Genomic DNA, 22,703 nt, shown 5'->3' with positions numbered 1-22,703 from the left:
AATTATCAACTTGCTATACTAAGGTTAGAATCTCTGTATAGAGTTAGTCTAAAAATCACTTATTTTTAAGGATTTTATTACTTCTATTTTTCTTGTTCTTTCTCTCAGTTTCTTTTGTATGAGTCAGAATTTTGCAGTCCAATCTGAGAACACTTTAAGTGGTGACCCTTGAAGGAAAGTTCTTCAGCTCACAGGAACTGACAGCAAAAACTGACATCAGCTGACGTTTTAGATCCAATTAAAAGTCCCAAACCCAATTTAACTCCTTTGCAGCTATGTTGGATAAAAAAAATTATTTTTAAAAAAAAAACTACCTCAGATTTCTCACTGTCTTCAATATAATGAGAGCTACTATAATTATAAAAATGACCTATTGTATTAGCTATTATATCAGTAAAAGATATAGATGAATAGTTAATGAAATGAAGTGCATAGTTTTGAAGTGAAGGCTGAGAGGAGCACAGATTTACAGGAAAGATATCTGATGTACTCACTGTACTGATGGTAATGATCTCACTGTGGTGAATCTCATGTGTCCTACTCTGATCAGTTTCGAGGGGACGAGCTTTGGCTTTTCACTCTAAATTCATCAGTTAGGCTAAATTATTAAATACCCCTCAAAAATTAAAAAACAAAAAGGATGCACAGTCAGAATATCATCCACTATTGAATTAAGTCTTTATTCAGCAAAAGGACTATAGTGTTGATTATTCTGTGGTTTACATTAGAATCAGAATCAGAAGACTTTATTTATCCCCAAGGGGCAATTAACAAACAACAGAGCAGCATAACGTTGAAGATAAGAACAGGCAATAAGAGTGAATTATTAATTAGCATTATTAAATTACTAGCTTATTAGAAAATATTAGAAAAACAACCAATAAAACCAGCTCTGTAACAGCTGCATTTGTAGTTATTGAGGTAATTTTTTCAAAGCAGTGCCTAACATCAGAGGTGGAAGATAAATAAAATCAAATTAATGTTAACGACAAAAACAATTTTATAAAGTTAACAGTCTGTTTACCGTCTCAGGGCAAACAGTTTCCTAAAGTTGTTTCATTCCAAATAAAGTCTTTTTTTTTTGCCGTTGCAGTTCTTCTGTAGGTTTTTCCATTTCGGTATACAAAAACTAGGAGTTCAGCTGAAATACTGAGCAGAGAGTAGATACGTTTGTAAGAGTTACTGCTGCACTTTACTGTACATCACATTGCCAACTTTACAGTAACCCTTTATGTATTTGCTTTAGACTTTCAGCACTGGGAGCTACAGAGCTGAACTCATATTCAAATAAAGAGATAAAGAGTCTTTATCCTGCTAATAATCAGAGGTAATGTTTGCTAACCAACATGTTTATAAAATAAGTGTTGTGGTCACAGACATGGGAGGTTTAAAGGCCAGATATTTAATTAATCCAGGTTACCCACAATTTCAATGTACATGCCAATAAAGGGCAGTTCTATTCTATTCTGTACACTTACATATTTTGTGATGGCTCCAGCATTTATGCTGGCCTGTTTCATACTGTCACCATCTCTGCAGCAGCAGTATATGATGATCTAGCAGCTCTTTAACAGAAAGCAAAGCAGTAAAGCTGCAATCATACCAGATACTCAACACTCAATCTTTCCAACTTGATGAATTCCAGATGTTATAACACTTCAACATACTTTGGTTAGAATTGTCAACCAAACTGACCAGACTTGACCTCTTCACACTGAACTATTTAGGCCTTCAGTATGATTAGTTTAGATTTTTTCACCTACAGTGCTTAACAGCTTGTTAGGCCATTTATAGTAAAAACAACTAAACTCAAACATTTTTGGCTCAAAATAAAAATTTGTTGTTATTTATTAGGCAAATAAATTCAAGTCACAGTTTTATTCCCAAATATTAGCCGTCACACTGGACTCCAGTGAGAAGATGGAAATGAATCAAGCATAAGATTCAAGCAGCAAAACTATTTATTTATTTATTTATTTATTTTTTGTTCAGTAATGAAAGTAATTAAATGTATTTTGGCACCCTAATCCAAAAATTATGATGTGCTTTACTATTTTTTCTGTTTTTTTCTGAATAACAACAATAATTATATTTTAGAATGAGAACTATAACTTTGATTCACTGGTGGATCAACCATTACAGAAACATAACAAAATATTCGGGTAATTATCAGGCCTACTGTGTCATAAACCTATACTGGGTGGTGGGCTAATAAATCTGTTAAGCATTATATTTGCATACCTATTTTCGAAATCTTACAGCAGAAAGGATAATACTTTATTACTAGCAGAATTCATTTGAAATCTTGTAGTTTCTGAAACTTGCTTGTTTAGCTTGTTGCTAAACTAAAATGCAATGTAATCCTACTGCAAAGTAGTTTGTTGATGAATATTAAACAGTTCAGAAATAAATGTGGTGACCAACCCCTTGCACTGCACCACTGTCCTTATACCTGCTATTAAAGAAGTGAAAACAATTTCAACACGTTTGTCTAATCACGTTCCCTTCCCTCAGTCCATAAGAAAACACTCTCAAAACAACTTGGGGCTTTCTGCAGGTAGAACAACCTCTACACCAGAACACAGCATCTCTCTGCCATCTCGTTTCAGTTTATTCCTACCCACACGGCGCCCCTGTAGTGAACACCACACCTCATTCTCCACTCATTGTCACACAGATACACAAAATCACCATTACCCTCTGTCGCAGTCAGCCACCCACACCCAGTCACAAGGTGCCATTTTCTGGCAAGACGTTTCACCATGAATATGTGTTTGCATGCTTTATGCAGCGCACAAGTGCATGCACAGACGTATGCATTAATGAATATGGGTGTAAAGAAGAGTTAATGCATTATCTCTGCTTTAGAATTCCTCGCTGCTCCTATGGAGGTGGGCTGGAAATCCCTTAGTTTAGCAACAATGTGCTTCAGCCACGCAGAAGCATGCAGAGGCAAAGACACAGCGCTCACATTCATCTTCCTAACCCACAGCCGGCCTGCCAGCAACAGAAGAAAAAAGTGCCAAGCAGGAGGCTCCAAAGGTATTTCTTCTTCACTTTGTGTCCACATGTTGTCACTTTTTTAGACATTCTGGCCTTTTATTATTTCTTTAACCATCCATCACAATCAATACACCAGACAGCAGTGATTAGGGTGTGATAAGAGTTGTGGAATTGGTGAGTTGGTGATTCTGGCAGTTGAAGCAGTAAACTTAAAAAAAAGGAAAGGGCAAAAATGAAAAAAAAAAAATGAAAAAAAGTTTCAAGTCTGATTTCACTTCTGTCAACTTGTTATATGAATGCAGTAATCTTTCTTACTGCCTTTGGACATCAGCTGTGAACCCACCTGATCTCTAGCTGGTAGGGATCAGCTACCAATGGATTTATCGGGCCAATGTAAATATAAACCATACAAGTTTATTACAGCTACTCACGCTTGGTATTTTTCCATATACAAATACCCTACACTTCAACTGAAAGAAAATACAATTATCTGGAAAATACTCCTGGTTAAAAGTGGTAAGCACCTCTCAGTCCACCCAGAGACAGCAAGGAGAGATAAAACAGAGTCGTCACTGATAACGTTGGAGCGGACATTTACGAGTTTTTTGTAACTAATTTTTCCCACTGACAGACTGACAAACCTTTCTGGGTTGTAGTCTGCATCTGACTGTATGACAGCTGAAATCTGCTCAAGGCCAGCTAAGTTGAGTAAATGATTTATGAGGAGTGTTTCATTATTGGTGACAACCCCCATCCCCAACCTCTGAATCTTGGAGAACATCAAACAGGACTTTTTGGGGGGGAACAAAATGTAAACAGTTAATTTCATGGATATTTATGCAGCTGAAGGTTTTAGTCCAGAGAAGAAGCCAGACCGATAAAGCTGACAAATGCACAAATCCACTTACTAATCCTTAGTAAAATGTCCCTCACGTTTCACCAGTGCAACCAACATTGGTAATTACTATGGTATTACCCAGTAGTGAGGAAGTACAGATTGATTTATTTAACATTTGTTTAACTTGATCAAGTGCACAAGTGACTGCAAGAGAGTTCGAGTTGCAATAGTTACATCAGTACACACTAGCATTGTAACAAAACACGTGCCTTGAAGCAGCTCCATCCACAGTAATGGTTTTTGATGAATTCTAAGAAGAAATACAACTTTTGAATAATTCATTTGCAGATCTAGCATAACATTGCATGGATAAATTGATGAATTTTGTATTAAGATGTTCTGTAATATTGATTTCAGACCTGAACATTTTCAGTTGGGTTACACTGTGACTGAGCCACCTCTCTGTGTCTTGGTGCAGAGTGCTTTCCATCTGTGACACCGTGTCCTTGTTTGGTTATTTTTCAAGCCTTTCTGCTTTATTAAATATTTCACGCTTGAAAATTGAAAAGCTGAAAGTGAGAGTGCATGATGTGCAACCAAGGTCACGACTCAGATGATCACATGGCATCACAGAGGACTTGCCTTTGTTGTCCTTCCCTTCAGTTAACTTTATTGGGCACTTCTGGCACTTTCTCAAATGTGTCTCTTTTGTTCAAATTGAGTCATGTGCTTTCTCATCTCTTCACATCGCTCCAATACATCCTTTAATCACTCACTGCCTCCCCTGCTGTCCACTGAGGGCTAACAAATGAATCCTTTCACACTGCCACCACACATGCACAACCACTTATTGGAGTTCTACCAAAATGGAATTTCAGGGACAATATCACTGCAGTGAAGCTACCGACAGGCATCATTTTTGTTGCAAAACCTTTAACTTTGACCGTTTGAATATTACAACATTCCAAAAATAGCCCTGAAGTCATCAGTCCTCTCATCTTAAAGGTTGAGGATTTCTCACATAGTGCAGAAGCAGCAAGTTTCCTATGTGTAAAACACAGACTCCTAACTGTTCCTGTGTTAAGACATTTAGATTTCAGAATAACATTTTCTCTCTAAATTGAGGAAGCTCATACCTCATACCAATATTCATGGTCACAGGGAAAGTGAGACTCTCTCAGATTGACATCCTTTCTACTCTGGATCAAAAGGTCACATCCCAGTCACTACAGTTTAAGAGCTTTCTATTAATGATAGTGTTGACATAGTAAAGTGATTGCTAGAGGTCAGCCACACTCATTTGTCATCGAGTTTGAACAGAAGGAACTATCGATGGGAGTTGAATGCACAAATAAAAAGAGGCATCAATAGCACTCGCTTCTGCAATTTCCTTGTTAATCTTTTCTTTAAACATCTTTAAAACGATCATTAATCACACCCTTTTTTTATTATAGCCTCTTTCAAATGAGACCAACAGCATACATATGACAAAAAACAAAACAGTCCCAGTGAAAGCCCAGTACAGTCGGATGGGCGGCTCACAGTCCATTAATCTCACAGTTCCTGCATCTGATCCACACCATAGAGGGTGGCGTCAAGATGACAAAAACATTCATTAATGCATCTTTTCATTTTGAAACCACTGAATTACAGCCCACATCTGGAGCAGATTTGGTGATTTATGGTTGTTTCCCCCTGTTCAAATGTAGTCAACCAAACCAAGCTTTGAATGCAGGACAAAGGCTAGGACGATGAAAAATAAGGAGAGAAAAATGGCCACATACACATCCACAAAAAGCGCCTGGATAAGAATGACTACATAAACGATTTTGTAAATGGGGTAGAGAAAGTTTCCAGATTAAAACTAACATCGTTATAATCTGCAGTGATATGCAGTGAATAATATATATTTGGTGGCATTGCTTTGTTCTGATAATGCCCCACCTTCTCATATGCATACATAGAAAGCCAATGTCAGGGAGGGAACAGCAACACAGAGCAGAGCAGCCATCAGTAACACCAGACACAATGACAGATACAGCATGAAAGGTGAGGGAAGTAGCAAAGTGACTTCATAAGCAGCTGCTTAGAAAGGGTGTCCTATATAAAACTTGATGTGTAGAAAGGTGACCGCTGAGCCACCTTTTCCTAAATAAAAGTCTTACACACCTGCCAAATAAAACATCAATTCCAAAACAGTTAGGACTGTATGCAAAACGTAAATCGAAGTAGAGTGTAGAGTTTGCACATCTCAGAAACCCATATTTTATTCAACACATATACAGCAGATTGGGCTGAAGGAAAACATTTTGCCCAACCTGTTGTTTAGTGCCTGGACTCTTCTGCTATGAATCAGTGATGCAGACTTTTGAATTGAGCACTGAAAACAACACAGGATCTATGTTTTCTAAAAATAAGATTTAAAATTTGATTTGTCCTTAGCACACAGAGATTCCTCCAGATTTTCATAATCAAAGTCATCACAATTTTACATTACTGTTAGTATGAACAGAATTATGAAATTGTTCCACAAACTGTTTTAGATACAGTTTGTTTCAACAAACTGTTTTAGATACAGTTTGTTGAAATTCATTGCAACAAACTGCATGTGTTCAACTGTAGTGAAATATCTATTAAATTTAATTCGTTGTCTTTACTGCAGAGAAACTCTCCCTCTCGGAGATGCTCTTTTTGCTATTGACCTGTTGCTAGTTAACCTAATTGACAAGAAGAATTTCCATCAGCTTTTTTCTTCTTAATAGCACTTATTTTTCCAGTCTTTTGTGCCAACTATTTTCAGACAGGTTGCTGTCATATTTTTCAAGACACAGTTAAATATCCCAGTTTAAACATTTCATATTTTTTGTATTTTCTATTGTGATGATAACATGGGTTTATAAGCTATGCTGATTAGTGCATTATCTTTTGGTTTATATTTCAAACCCAAATTTTTAGGAATCACTGTTGTGTGAAGATCGATGACTACTTTTTTTTTTACTGGCAAATCTGTGAAATGCAGATATGTAACAATTAAGGTGTGAGACTTGTGTTTTTTATTGTACAGTTGTGTTTTAATAAGAGTTTGCTGCTTCCAGGGCAGTAAGGGTTAAAAGTGGGGTAAGATTATTCTTACTTATACTAAATTTAACTTCAAGGCAATCATCATTTGCATTTGTATCGGAATACAAACCTTCCCTGATGAAAATCTGATGAATTCCACACCCACTTTCTGCCTTCTGCTTAACTACACAATAAATAAGCTATTTCCTGCAGTACCACTAAACAGTAACTCTGCGAGGTAAAATGCAATGTGCAATGTGGGATTATGTTTTGACTGCGAACAGCACACACTGAGATTGTACAGCTACCCATAGGAGGCAGCAGATAACAGCTCTCAAACATTGCAAAGAGTGGGCTTTGCATAAACTTTACAAGAATTAAAGGATTACAAGCTACCAGGACAATCAGATAAGTTCCCTTTTTCTTTGTAGTTTTACTTTGGTGACCTTTTATGCTTATGGCTGTATGAGGACAAGGAAATGCTTCAGAACCCTCTATAAGAAGCCAAACTCCTCATCTAGGATCCATCCGCTAGACATGAGCAGAGCTTGTGTGCTGCTGGACAGGACCTTCCACACACCTGCAGAGAGGGAGTGAAGGAAGCTGGAACACAGATTATAATCCAGGAAGTCTTTGGTTACTGAAGGTCCTGAGACTACAAAGGTCTAGCTGCAAACAACATTTATCCTAATCAAGCCTCGTCCATCTAAAATATCTCACCTCTCAGCTCACCTGTCAGACTCTATACTTTCCTTTATCCTCCCCTAACCTCTCTCTCTCATCTCTATGTCTATTGTCTTTCCTTCATCCATCATTCACAGCCATCACCCCTCTGGTCCCCTCTTTGCTGCGCAGTTGGCCATAACCATCTGACAGTCCGACCTTTTCACACAGAATCTATTACATCTCCCCAGCCACTCTTTATCTTCATCTTCCAATTCACTCTACCAGTCACCAATCCAACCAAATATTCACAGACTGCTTGCCTCCTCCATTTGAGGTCTCACACGGTTCCAATGTCACTCTTTCACTCTGAACATAGGATTATCATCTATGAGATGCTTTGCCAGGATGGGCTGAAGCAAACAGGGAGAAAAGCCGTAATGTGTCCTTCTTTATCGCCACAGAAGCCAACAGTGGATGTTATATTTCTTTTTTATTTTTCACACCTTAAGGCACAAACAGCCCACACCCCACTGATGAGCACCATAAGCAGGATTATATAAGGATGATAACTAGCGAAGAGGAGGCTGGAGCGGCAAGGGGATATTAGCTGCTTCGGAGACTGGAGGAGGATAAGGCACGAGATACCCACCACAACATCTTCTCTGCTTGGTTGGCTTCCCACGACTGGCTCAGTATCAGCCCACTATCAGCCTGGGGAGGGAAAGATGGGGAGGCAGCAATGGTGGCTCAGAGGAGAAGTGGGAGGAGGAGGGCCAAGGAAATAAGGCCACAGGCTGATTAGGGAAAGTAAGTGAGGGAACAGAGAAAAAAGAGAGATAGATGGAGGAAAGGTTAGGGGGTTGAAATGGAGGGGGTGAGAAATGTTCCATCCCTCTGGCCATAGTCCTGATGAAGCCGGGATAGAGATGTCAGGCCACATCCTGTCTGCTGGGGGAAGGGGGGGGGGGGACTGGGTTCAAGCAGCAGACAATTACACTTCAAGCCACAGGCCCTCAGCCAGCCCAATGCATTTTTGTCTTTCTCTCCATCTCTCTTCCTCTTTGCTCCCCCTCCCCCCAGCTCTGAGTATCCTCAAAGCTATCCAGTATCAGCACCACTTGATTCTCCTCTGTTCCCAAAAGCTTCCCGGAGGCCGATCAAATGTCTCTTTCTGGACCGCAGAAGGATGAAATATGGTGCAAGGTCACAGATCGTGCTTACATCAGATGACACCTTAAACCTTCCATTTGCCTCTTTCTCCCTTCTATAGCCAGTGCACTCGAGGACAATTGTTCTCACTTTTCACAAATAATACATATTTTCTCCAGCTTGATTGCCACTGAAGATGTCATTTTGATGTCATTCTCCATTACTTTGGAGGGAGCACCATGTTAAACACCACCGATGACCTACTGAGGTTCAGCCATAACACAGACCAATCTAGTGCAAATAGTTTCTTGAAAGCATTCCTTGTTTCTCCTCATTTTACAGGAAGGCAGGGATTTTTGGGGAAGAGATGCAGTTGATATTTTAACAGTGTATCAACGGCAATCAAATACTTTTAGCAAAGTTAAACAACCGTGAACGCATTTCTACTTACCATTTATCTCAACATCTTTTCCACTCTCTTTCACACTGGGTAAACAGTTTTCAAGATAAACTCCATTGTGATAGCAGCTATCACCCTCACTCAGTAGTGGTGGCTGGTCCCAGCATAAACATGGAGTCTGCATGATGCCACAGGGTCTGTTGGATGTACTGGAGGTTAAACAGTCCTCAAGCCACTGGCACAGCATCTGACAGGCTGCCATGCTAGGGTTGCGCTTCCCCACCACCAGATACTCTGTCTTGAAATCTCCATTTCCCTCTGTGATTGCCATACCAGCCCTAGGATGTCCTTTCCTCATTTGTAGGAACTGTTTCCCAGCCTCCAGGAAGGCCACAGGCGCAGATGTATCACAAAGCCTCACAACTTCATCAAAACTCTCCATGCCCAGGTAGGTGCGTGTAGTCTCCAGGAAGGAATCATACTGGAATGTGCGAAGCTGCTGCGCCATACAGTGCTGAGTGGGTTTAGTCACTTTGATAAAGATTGTGTAGCGTCGTGGATCGGGGTTCTGTAGGGTCCAGGAACAAGGCACGGCGGGAAACACTGAAGAAGACAGGAAAAAGCCAAAAAAGCGGCTTTGGACTACTGTGGAACACAAATCAGACTCTGGGCCAGAGGGGGCTGCATGACAACAACCCCTCATCAGCAGAAAAAGGGCAATATGCAAGAATAGCACTGGGAGTGGCCACCTTGCCTGGCCAGGAACCAGAAGAAGAATGCTTGTCATGGTGTGTGGATGAATAGAAGGAGACACCTCTCTCTGACTGTGGATGAGTCAACTTCCAGCTCAGTGTGGTGAGGAAAGAAGAAGGAAGAGGAGGGGGAGTATAGATTCTTTCAAAAACGCAGTAACTGGCCCATGGCTGCGTCAGTCGACCCTGAGAGTCACAGGAACCTGCAAAAAGAGAAAGGACAAGATATAAATCTGATCACACAATGGTACTGGATTATACTTATTCTGTTTATCTGCATGATGAGAAATCTCACTCAGCTATTATTGTTTATGCTGCAAAATGAGAACGACTGTGGTGACTTGGGCTCTGTAGAGAAACAAGAAGACGAACAGCAGCAGATGGAAGGAGGGAAGCTGTGATTTAGTTTAAGTTTTTCTTCATTATGTGAGTTCAAATTGGTCTCCTCCTGAGAGACAACTGTTTTCCTCACATGCCTGCTCCCATATTTCATCCGGCAGCACATTAATTTGTCCAATTATAAGACTATTAATTACAAAAAAGGCAACACCTGCAGTCATTCATTAATCCACTTTATCAGGGCCCAGCAACAGACAGAAAAGCTATGATCACTACTTGTACTTGTGTTTGCTTATTAAAGCCAGAACAATTACCTTATGTATTGCTGTCTGAGACACTTTGGAGTGTATTTCACTTTTGACCCATTTCTTCTTTTAAACTCTTTTCTCTGTCTCTCTCTCTCTGTCTTTTTTTTTTTTTTTTTTACATTATATGAAGGACTGCGTTTCACTGAGTAGCTTTGCTGCTTTTAGTAGTTAAAGATCAGTACTACCATATTGAAATGCTGTGATGTGGAAAACAGCTTTAGAATGGTAAACAGCATCATTCAAATTTACATTGCTTTATTCCTCTTGTAGTGAAAATTTAATCGTTTCAGCTGAGTGAACAAATTAACTTCAAATGGGTGCTTTATAGGAAATTGTTGAATCCATTGTTTAAGGTGTTCTATGAAAAACAAAAGGCAGAATGTTCAAGGGAGATCTGAACAAAGAAACAACACAATAACGTGAAGACATGACGAAAACAGGTTCAACTGATAGAAGTTCGAAGAAAGTGATAGAAATGTGTTCGGCAACCTCCAAGTGTAAGTTGCAAAAACTTTCATATACATTTCACGGTATTTTGTATTCTAGCAGTTTAAAAGGAAAGCAGTTGCTGTGTGTCATAAACCCCCAGACTGACCCAGTTGTCAGCAAATATTCAAAATTTTATTATAAAAATTATAAAAAAGAAAAGGCAACACTATTGGCAATTGTCTGCTTTCTGAAATACAATGAATATAAACCTATTGTGGTATTTTTGTGGCTATAGTTTAGATCCATGGAAAATGACAAATTTTTCTTTTTCTTACATTTTATTTTGCCTCTATATCACCAAAGTGGATTTTAAATCAAATGTCAATATGCAATTAAACAGCAAACCTTCAACTTTAATTCAAGGGGTTTAACAAAAGTCATGTCTTAAGGGTTTAGGAATTAAAGCAATTTTTAAAGATGGTCCTCCATTTTCAGAGCTTCAACAGTAACTGGACAAATGAACATAGATTTGCATGTAAGGATTGGTTTAAATGGATGAAAATCCTTGGCAATGACTGCCTGAAGTCTGGAAATCACGGACATCACCAAATGCTGTTTCCTCCCTTGAAATGTTCTGCCAGGTCCTTACTGAAGCCGCTTTTAGTTGCTGCTGCTGCTTGTTTGTGGGTTTCAGTTTTGTCATCAGTAACTGAAAAGCACGCTCTGCTTGACTGAGATCGTGTGACTGAGAAACTCTTGGGTTGCTTTTGTCGTTTTCTTTGGGTCGTAATCCATTTGCACTATAAAATGCCATCTGATTTGTCTGAACTTCAGCAGAAAGTGTAACCCTGTACACTTCAGAATTTATCCCACTACTTCTATCAGCAGTTGCATAGCACTGTTCCCTTGGCAGCCATGAATGCCCATGCCCATAAGATTACCTGTCAAACATGGTGGAGGCAATGTGTAATGCTTTGGCTCAATATGTGTTCTTTTCCTTCTCCATACTTTTCTCTATCATTCTGGCACAAGTGCATCTTGGTTTTATCTGTTCAAACATTTTATTTCAAAGCTGGGTGACTCCGTTCAGATGTTTTGTGCCAAAATCTGCGCTGGCCCTGGTGTTCTTGAGTGTAGCTGGCATTTTGCGCCTTGTCTGGATGTATACATAGCAGTTGCAAAATCACAGATTTAAGATAATGAGACTGATGCAGAGAGTGAAAAAAATGTCTTTGAAAAGCCAAATAATACCAAAATAAAGAACATTATTAAAACCAATTTCTCAGATGTAAATTCAAACAACAACAAGGTAAATATGGCACTATAAATTGATAGCAGGCACAACTGGATCTCTGTCGTGGACCTCAATATGGATTTCACATAGAGAGATCCTGACAGCAATTTTGTTTAGTGTAGCCAAGGAAACTAGCACAATGTGAAACCTGTGCCTGATTAATCAAAATGACCTGTGTGTGTCTGTGTTTGTCTATAGGGAGGCTTGAAGTGGGATAGCATTAAAGATACAGTAAGCTGTTGGGACTCAATAAAGATGAGCTATTATAACAAATGAAACACAATCTAAACAGAAAATTTAGAAAGCGGTCTGTAGTGTCTCTACAGAATGGAGTTTCATTTCCAAGCAATGTTAATTAAGCAAACCATAATCAAACTATACAGCTGGCATTGTCAAACAAGAGCATTTTTTCTTTGACGATAAAAATGAAGCCACTCCAAACAGCTTTGGAACTTCACAGATCTCAGATCATTGTAGTAAATAAATGATGAAGATGATGATTTGTACAGAAGAAAAATAAATGCTTTTATATTTCATGGTGTATTTTAAATGCTTTGCGTAGCAACTTTATAGCTGCCCGTTAAATTAGGAGAGATACCATAAGCTGATTTAACCACACGAAATGACCACATTCCCTAACATCTGGGGTTTTTTTTAGTTCCAAAAGAGGAAGAGAAGCCAACTAAAAAAAGTAGGCATTTCTCCAAATCCTGAAATAGCAGAAATTTTTGTATATTAACAGCATATGAACACCCTTAAAAACTTTATGTTGCTAATCATTGTTTATCCGTGGCTACTGCAATCTGTATTCTTGGATTGTCACTCATGACATACTGGACTTTCCTACATTTGTCAGCATTCCTTTGAACAGAGCATTTGAGATAAGTTTTTTCAAAGTTGAGTTCAAGGGTGTAAATTTTAAAAAACCCTCTGATATGGCAAAATATCAATCTTTAAAATTACTGAAGATTTACTATTAGTAATTGGGGTTCTTTTTTAGCCTTTTTATGGATGTTAAAAGATTTATAATTAAATGGTGCTCCTCTGGTGCAGTGATTCTTCTAGTCTCCTTTCATCTTGCCGTTGCTCACACCTTGTCCTGTTTCACCTTGTTTTTTCCCGTCTCAGCCTGGTGGCTCTCTAATTTCACCAACCTCTTTCACTAGACAAACCTGACATGAGTGAATTAAATCAACGTTTAATGGAGGATAAAGACCTGGTATTCACAGCTCCACCTCTTCTTTCTCCAACCCCTCTTTCACCCACCCATATTTCCAACTCCTCCTGCTCTTAACTTGTGATGAACAAATCTTATTACCCAATGCACAGCTGCCTGTTCATGTCAAAACTCCCCTCATTACTAGGGATGGGTATTGATAAGATTTTCACGATTCCGATTCCATTTTCGATTCTGTTTAACGATTCGATTCTTTATCGATTCTCTTATCGATTCTTTTTAAAAAGGGAGAACACTAAGGTCGATTAGCTTAGAACTTTGTTTTATATCTTCTCTTTGAACAAGATAGAAATTTAGGAGTAACATGGCCTTACAAACCCAACAGTGAGATCTTAAGAGATCCAGCCTATGGCTCTTTAATGGGGTGTCACAGGGTCCCCAGGAAAAAAAACTGTAAATGTCAAATAATAAAATAAATATTCTTGTGTAGCAATAACAAAGTATAACATAAATTATTCTGTAGCAATTACACAAGAATATCCAGTAATGTCCCTGCCTACAATTAAACACATTCACTTACCGAAAATCATCTGCTGTGGCAAATGGCTGCAAGCCTTTGACCACAAACTTATTCACTGCTCGGTGACATTCGTCTATCCTGGCCTGAAAGGAGACGCTAACGGTAGACTGCAGCGAGAACTGCCAGCATCTGAGCCAGACTCTGTCTGTCTCTCTCATCATGGTCACCTAAATGCACAGTAATGGCAGGTTTTGTAATAAGGCAGATCGCGCTAACATAATATGCACTGTTAGTTGATTATTTACCTGCCGCATTAACGGGAGAGGACGTGCAAACGATTGAGATTCACGAGTCCGGAGCGGAATTAAAAACACGACATTCATTTAAGGTCATCGCGTGTTTTGTGAGCAAATGCTTTTGCATATTCGTAGTGTTTCCTCCCTTAAATGAAATATCTACTTTGCAAGTATTGCAAGTTGCCCTGTTGTCATCCGTTCTCGTAAAGTATAACCAAACTTTTGAGCCTTTGAGCCGCTTAGGCGACATGTTTCCTGCCAGGTAAATGACGCTCCGCAACATGGTGACGTCATTCGGGGCGACTGGAATCGATAAGGGAATCGTTTGCAAAAATGGCAAACAATTCCAAGGAATTGAAACAGTGGGAACCGGTTCTCAACAAGAACCGGTTTTCGATACCCATCCCTAGTCATTACTGACACCCTGCCATTTCTTCAAACCACAGCACTGGTACACACACAGACCCCATACTGTCACATATCGATCTTTGTGTTTGAAAAACTTGCAGACGCAGAGCAGCTATTAACACACTTTCAACTACTGGTGTAAAGAAGAATAAGATATGGCAGTGAAAGAAATCAGAGTTGAGGATTAATCTCATTGTTTCCTGTCAATTAATCAATACAACCCTTTGAATCTCTTCTTTTACATGCTGCATTATGGACAGGGAGTGTTTTATCTTCCCACAGAATAACAGAACAAGATACGGACACTGGTTTTCTTAGGCATTCTCTAAATTCGCAAACTTTAGCAATGGTGACACAGAAAATGGAGTATTTAAATAATTTATGTATTTTTAAAGCTTGTTTCTTCGTTTGGTAGAAGTAATAATACATACATGAAAAGTGGTCCAGTGTGTAATGGTTAAGCCCATTTTCTTTCTTATGTCTTATGTATGAGCATGAAAAGCACACAGATATGGCAGAATAGAACCAAAACATAAAGATTCATGACTTGACATAATATTCAAATCTACAATGGTGTGAAAAGTGTTTGCCCGCTTCCTGCTTTCCTATTTGTTGTATGTTCGTCACACTTAAATGTTCAGATCATTACATTAACTGTGGTGTATTACATCTTTGAAAAGCTGAGTTTAATTTCTCTAGCCACACCCAGGTCTGATTACTGCCACACCTGTTCTCTATCAAGAACTCACTTAAAAGGACGCGCCTGACAATGTGGAGTAGATCAAAAGACCCTCAAAAATCAGACATCATGGTGTGGCCCAAGGAAATTCAGGAACAAATGAGAAACAAAGTCACTGCAATCAGCTGGTCTGGAAAAGGTTATAAAGCCATTTCTAAAGCTGTGGGACTCCAGCGAACCACAGTGACAGCCATTATCCACAAATGGTGAAAACATGGAAAAGTGATGAACCTTCCCAGGAGAGTTCACCTGACCAAATTTACTCCAATAGCGCAGTGACGACTCATTCAAGAGGTCACAAAGCCCCAGAACAACATGCCAAAGACTGCAGACCTCACTTGCCTCAGTTAAGGTTCATGACATCGTCATAAGAAAGAGACTGCGCAAAAAATGGCCTGCATGCCAAAGTTCCAAGACCAAAATCACTGCTCAGCAAAAGGAACATAAAGGCTCATCTCAGTTTTTCCAAAAACATCACGATGATCCCCAAGAATTTTGGAAAAATACTTTGTTGCGAGACAAAAGTTTAACTTTTTGGAAGGTTTTATGCCCATTACATCTGGTATAAAAGTAACACAGCATTTCAGAAAATGAGTGTCCGGCTATCTGTTTGTGACCTCAAGCTGAAGCACAGTTGGGTTCTGCAGCAGGACAATGATCCAAAACACATCAGCACGTTCACCTCTGAATGGCTTAAGAAAAACAAAATGAAGGACTTTGAAGTGGCTTAGTCAATGTTCTGACCTGAATCCGATTGAGAAGCTGTGGCATGACCTTAAAAAGGCGGTTCATGCTCGAACCTCCCTTACAACAATTCTGGAAAGATGAGTGGGCCAAAATTCCTCCACAGAGCTGTAAAAGACTCACTGCCAGTTATTGCAAGCGCTTGACTGCAGTTCTTGCTGCTAAAGGTAGGTTTAGGAGGCAATCACTTTTTCACACAGGGCTATGTGGGTTTGGATTTATTTCCCCTTAATAATAGACACCTTCATTTAGAAACTGCATCTTGCTTGTGTTATCTTTTTCTAATATTTAAATTAGAGGGTTACATACAAAAAAAAAATCGGGAAGGGGCCAAACTGTTTTTCACACCACTGTATGTCTATTGGACAGATGTAAAACATTTGAGTGATTCTTCAGTCTTTTATTAGTCTTTTATTTTTATTTATTGTCAGATGTTATTTTGACTGTTTTTTGTGTCTTTGTATCTGTCTGTCTACCAAATTTAACAGGACCAGTCATTTGTCATTACTTGTCTAACACATAAATCTTAGGCTTGTGCTCAGATATGTGAAGCTCCAAAAATGATTAAAAGTAAACGGGACCTTTTATATACACCTTATATAGTGTATATATATATAGCCCTAAATTAACAATATTGGTAATAATGATAATCATATTTTTATGTATCGTCTCTCTTTTATGTAATGGTTATTCTACCAGTATGTGCAAGCTGTAAGATAATTAAAAAGGTCAAATTATATTTTTAATCCTAAAATATAAATATGGTTGTTATCTATAATTTTAAAATGTAGTGTTTTACAAAAAACCCCAGAAAAAAACATTGTTGTTTTGTTATTAAGATGCCAATTGCTGGTCGCCAGTTTAGCTCACTGGGACGAGCAGACGACCACATACCACTTTGTATAAAGCAGCTGAACTGGTTTCAATCTGATGCCCCCCGGCTTTTCTGTCACTCTTCACTGCACTCTGTAATAAAGCTGAAAAAGACCAACAAAATAAAGGTACCAGGTACAGATAATTACTTGCATTCCTGAACAGAAAAATTACTTGTTTAAAAGTCAGTAATGGCTGAATGTTGTGCTAGATTAATTTCTGACTTCCACTCAGCAGTCCAATATGCCGGCTTAAATTTGGGTATTAAAAAAAAGTCAAGTCATGTTGCCTAATAAATAACAATATAATTTTAGTTTTAAATAGGGTTTTGACCTATTTAGAAATTACTTGTCTTTTATTGTTTTTATGACAGGTGGTCTAATAAATTTGTTAAGCACTGTATGCTGACCTTAACACTTTGAAACTTTACTGTCGTATTATGACAGAAAAGCAAAACCTTCCCCCTTTAACAGCACATTTTCTAATTATTCACAGTTTCTGTTTAATATCTTGGCTTCTGGAGGTAATTTTTTGCCATCAGCATCAAACTCCCACCAAATCTGGCAGATATTTCAATTCACAGTGAAAGCTGCCAGTTCTTTAAGTGACACTCATATGTTTAGCAAATGCCCAAAGGAACACTGAAGGATTTATTTCCCTTTTTTTTTTTACTTTTCCAAAAACAGAAGTTGCAAATTGATGACAATGCCTGTACAAGTATAGATTCAGTCCTGTACACCGCTAAAACAGTATATCTGTATTCAGAGCAAAAAATGCTTTACTGGGTACAAAATTTAGTATTCTGTAGTGTGGAATTATTCATTCCTTTCAGCCTGTGGCTAGCACAGCAAGCAATTAAAAGAACAAAGTTGTTGCATTAGCCAGCAACCTAGGAGCATGAATCCATGTAAACATGCCCAACAGGCTGACTCTGTGAGCGAGTCAGAACAATGGCTCAATCAAAGGGAAGCCACAGTCCCTCAGACAGAAATGCATAGAGACAGAGAGAATGATGGAGACAGACAAAGAGAACACTGATGAGAAAATGATAGAGTCGCGTGGAGCATCAGTTCTCACATCAGCAGCACAGGGATTACAGGCTGATTAGCAGAGTACCTCTGGGACCTGCTGCCACACTGCCATTTAAACTACAAGGCAGAAAGCCACTGGCAGCTTTCCTCTTCTCTGTAGCAAAAGTTGAGTAAAATTGCTCTTCTGTGTCAGCAAATTCTTTCACATGCAAAATATGTCAGCAGGGACAACATTTCTCTGTCTTTATTTGGTGGATACAAATCACCAAGGCTGTTCATTTCATGTATACAAGGCTCTTGTGAGCAATCACACACAGAAGAAATGGGGAAGGTGGGAATCATAGAAAGGTAAGGCTAAAACAAGATGCTGAGGAGTCACCTACAGTAAAGCAACTAGGGAAAATCCAAAATGAATTCAAACTTGTGCACCCAGTTACTGTTTTTTAAGTCATTAAAGTTCTATGCTCTACAATCATTCTATCACAGAAAAAGGATAGAAATCATAGAAATGAAAGAAATCATTAAACGCCTAAAACTGCCTTCATGCGCATGATGAGTGGATGTTAACTTCTGACCACAACTGTGCATACATGAGAGGCAGTTTGTTCCGTGGTTAGACTTCCCTGACTGATACATTGTGAAGTCACAGGGTTGCAAAGAGATACTCTCCAGTAGCTACACTCATTTTGTGTAGTCAGTGGAGAGTGTGATGGTCTGTTTCCAAGATGAAGTGTCTGCCTAGAAGATAGTACTTCAATGACTCCACAGTCCATATCATTGGAAGACACTCCACTTTCTAGAGTGGAATATCTTTACTCTCTGTCCCACAGCTTTCTTCTGAAGAAAATAACTTGATGTCTTCCTCCATCCACCTCCTACAGCAGTACTGTCCCTATGCCCACTCCAGAGGCATCTGTCTGGATCAATAATGTATACTTTATTGATCCACGTGGGGAAATTCCTCTCTGCATTTAACCCATTCACTCAGTGAAGCAGTGGGCAGCCATTGGGCGCCAGGGGAGCAGTATGTAGGGACGGTACTTTGCTCAGGGATACCTCAGGGCAGCCGTTCAGTCGATTCGGACCTTCCGATCATGGGGCCACCACTACCTACTGAGCTATCCCTGTCCCTGAAAGGCCTTGTGAAATCCAGAGTGTGAAGAACTGAGTTGCCTGGGATGGCTGACTTCAGCTCAATGGAAACCCTGTCACGCATTCGTTAAGTCAGTGAGGGCTGTTGCCGTCTTTGCAAAGTGAGTGAAATTGTACAGAAACATACACCTCCCTGTATGTGTCAGGGACTGGATAATCATGGATAGCGGAAAATGGAAAGCGGAGGAATGCTTTCCTCAGCTGAGTTTTGACTTGATACTCCACCAGCTTTTTTGCCGGTAGGGTGAAGTGAGCCACATGCTCTGCCCAGGTCTGGCTAGCTACCACCACGTCATCAAAGTACACTGCAGAAAAAAGAGTGGTGATAAACTTGCTTCTCCCCACTTTCCACTCTCTTCACTGATGCCAGACATTGGATAGGAATCTGACTTGGAGACAGAGTTGAGATATCTTTAGTCAATGCAGAACCTCAGTGAGCCATCTACACCATAATTGGGTTGATGCTTCAAGTATCTGAATTGCCAAAAGTAGGTCAATCTCCTTCTTTAGCTGTGGCAACAGGCATTCAGAAATTCTGTAGAACTTTGTGCAGGGTAGAGTTTTGCCCCTCGGGGAGACTTCAACAGAGTTATAAAACTAACTTTTCTTATAACAATAGTGGATCAAGGTCTTATATCTTCCTACTGGGAAGGCTGGGCATGAGTAAGAGTTACTGAATCTTGCTCTGCTTTGCTTGTAGGAAATAATTATTTTCCCTGTACTTCATACTTTAATTAAAATACTTGATGGGTTTTTCTTTCTTCCTATCAGATATGTAATATTATTTGACATTACCAAGGCATTTTGGTACTCTGTAAGGTCCAGCCCATTTGGCCAGCAGCTTGCTGGCCAAATGTTGCATTGAGCAACAACAACACCTGCTGGCCTGGTTGGAAAGCCATTCCTTTGGCATTCTTGTTGTACCAGGTTTTCTGAGCTACTTTCATGTTCTGCTGTGCCAGTGTGGTCATTTTCTCCAGTCTTTTTCTCTGTCTTTTATTTTCTGCACATAAGCCACAATATCCTCTCCATCTGCTCCTGGATGTTCTTATAATAAAAAGATAGCTCTTTCAGCGGGTCCCCTCTGAGCTCTTCTTATGCTGGTCATTTACTAGTACAGGTGCTATGGTTACAGGTTCTGAGGACTGAATACAAAAGGGATGCCTTTCTCTGTGTAGTTCCCTGGCAGTCTAAGAAGCTTGGAAAGAAAAGTGTCTGGATTTCTTCGAGTTTCTTAAAGATGTTTCACCTGACATCTGAGAAGCTTCTTCAGTTCTAAGAGCAATTGGTGGAGAGTCCCTGATTTTTAAGTCCCTAAGAGGGTCATGGACACAGATGGCTTCTTTCACTGTGAGAAATCCATACATGGATTCTTCCAATGTATCTGTCTATCTTTGAACAGAGGGGGTGGCTTGCGACACCAACTGTCTGGGATCTATAATCCACTTTTGAAATCTCTTCCCAGATGCCTTAATGCCCACTTACATCTTGGGTCATTTGACCTCAGTATGTCACATGATAGGGTGGGGCAAGGTCTCACAATGGGTTCTGATTGTGACCCACACCCGTTTTCATGCCTTGGCTCATGTGATTAGGCAGAGGATCTATTGGGGTTCCACAACCCTCTTAGGGACACTCCCAATAGAGCTTAAAAATCTGGGACTCTTCACCTATTGCTCTTAGAACTGAAGAAGCTTCTCAAATGAGAGGTGAAATGTCTTCAAGGAACTTAAAGAAGTCCAGACGCTTTTCTTTCCAAGCTCCTTAGACTACAATGACCCGGATGGCTGAAAACCTTCAAGACATAGAAAGTTATAATGAGTATGACTTACTTGATTGCAGTAGTAACACCTGACATCTGATTCTGAGAAAAATTGTACAAGTTTATCTTTCAAATCTTTAATCTCTCGAATTCATCATTCATAAATATTCATTTTTGTTCCTACAGCTAACTCCTGCTGACTCCAAACCACTTAATTAATCTGCAGCTCATTTAGATAGTATTATCCAGCCAGAAATTGCAATGCACAAAACTGTTATTGAAAAATCTATTTTGTTTTATAGGAATGTATTTTTCATGCCATTGAGAAGTTTTAACTTTGAAGTGAACAGAAATAAAAGAGGTGTAATAACATTCAAACAGTTATATATCTTAACTCAGGATGAAGGAAACAGTTTTACCTTTAAGGATTTAAAGCACAATTTAACAAATGCAGTGTTGCAGAAAGAAAGAAGTTTGAATGTGTACCATAGTAACAGTAAAATTATACAGCTGTGCCATAGTTAACTACAAAGAATACCCCAAATCTGTAAGGTTTAAAGCTTGCATTTACAACAGCAGATCGTGCAGAAAGTTTGAGTGCATTTAAAAGCATTAGTGATGGCTGCAGTACACTTGTATAGTATTCAGTAACATTTTGTGGATCCTTCATTGCAAATCTCTTTTGCATGACATCTGTCTTCAATCTGCCCATTTTGTGCACTTCCACAATACATTCCTGTCCTTAGCTATGAAAGTTAATAGACGAATAAGCTAGGGGAGAACTCAACAAACTGCTGCTGTTTCTGTGCAGCTGCACCCTGACGACTGCTATAACAAAACCTGTGACATCTTCTGAGGCTCCAAAATTAAACAGATAATCATCTGTCTCTGTTGATGAATGTGTTTACTGCGGTAAATGTCAAAACCTTTCTAATAAGCAGAGGAAAGATATGTCACACACACACACACACACACACACACACACACACACACACACACACACACACACTCGTTCACCATCATTCAGGTACATGTTTCATTTCAGCTCCCGCAGAGCTCAACAGAATGTTTTACAGTTAAGGCGGGGTATGTTTAATTGATAAAAAGTGATGTAGAATATAGTCACTGTGCAGGCAGTACTGGATTGCAAAAAAGGGATAAACAATTAATGAAACGATGTGCATATATGCTTATCATACTGGCATTGCGTGCACTGTTTTGTTCAACATTCTAGAAATTCTGCTATGCAACCTGTTTGTCTTTTATTTCTTCTAAGAATGGGGCTAAAGGGACAGCCTGCAGTGGCACCAGTTCTCCTGAAAATTTGCATGAAAAGGACCTTGTCCTTTAGGTCTTGGAGTCTGCTTTAACACCATTACCACAGCATTTAATCTTGTGCTTCGGTGCTGTCGACATGCTGTTATGAGGCTGCAGCATCTCCTAATAGGTGTTTATGAAGGCAGAAGCTCTACAAATAAATTAGAACTTGCATTAGCCAACTTTTAAGTGGTCTGGTGTGTTATTTACTTCTGACAGAAATTTATGACTCTCCTGTGTGTGTGTGTTTCATGCAAGAACAGTAAAACTGCATTCAGCAAGAACCCGCGGAATAAAATAAAAGTTAATATCTCTTTCCGCTGGCTTCTGTTATGCAAATATATTGTAGTGTGATCTCAATAGTTGTTTTAAAATAAGGAAAATACAACAATACAACAATTTTGAAAATAAGGCTAGAGTTTGGGTATATCCACTATCTCTCTTCA

The 22,703-nt window shown here is 39.2% G+C and overlaps 1 protein-coding gene across 15 annotated transcripts in view; it reads right to left on the bottom strand.

The window, feature by feature from the left end:
* adgrb1a (adhesion G protein-coupled receptor B1a) overlaps window positions 1-22,703 on the bottom strand; it is a 209,588-nt gene that overhangs the window by 151,057 nt on the left and 35,828 nt on the right. For all 15 annotated transcript variants that reach the window (XM_084942996.1, XM_084942983.1, XM_084942987.1 and 12 more), the window contains one exon: window positions 9,168-10,071. In XM_084942996.1, the coding sequence (XP_084799122.1) occupies window positions 9,168-9,903 (736 nt within the window). In that variant the 5' untranslated portion in view covers window positions 9,904-10,071. The remainder of the gene's footprint in view (window positions 1-9,167; window positions 10,072-22,703) is intronic.

Source organism: Perissodus microlepis, chromosome 11, assembly GCF_051167445.1.
Source record: "Perissodus microlepis isolate ML-2025 ecotype Zambia chromosome 11, ASM5116744v1, whole genome shotgun sequence".
Taxonomy (NCBI): domain Eukaryota; kingdom Metazoa; phylum Chordata; class Actinopteri; order Cichliformes; family Cichlidae; genus Perissodus; species Perissodus microlepis.
The sequence above is the reverse complement of the archived record's forward strand: the minus strand, read 5'-3'. Positions and strand labels throughout refer to the sequence as shown.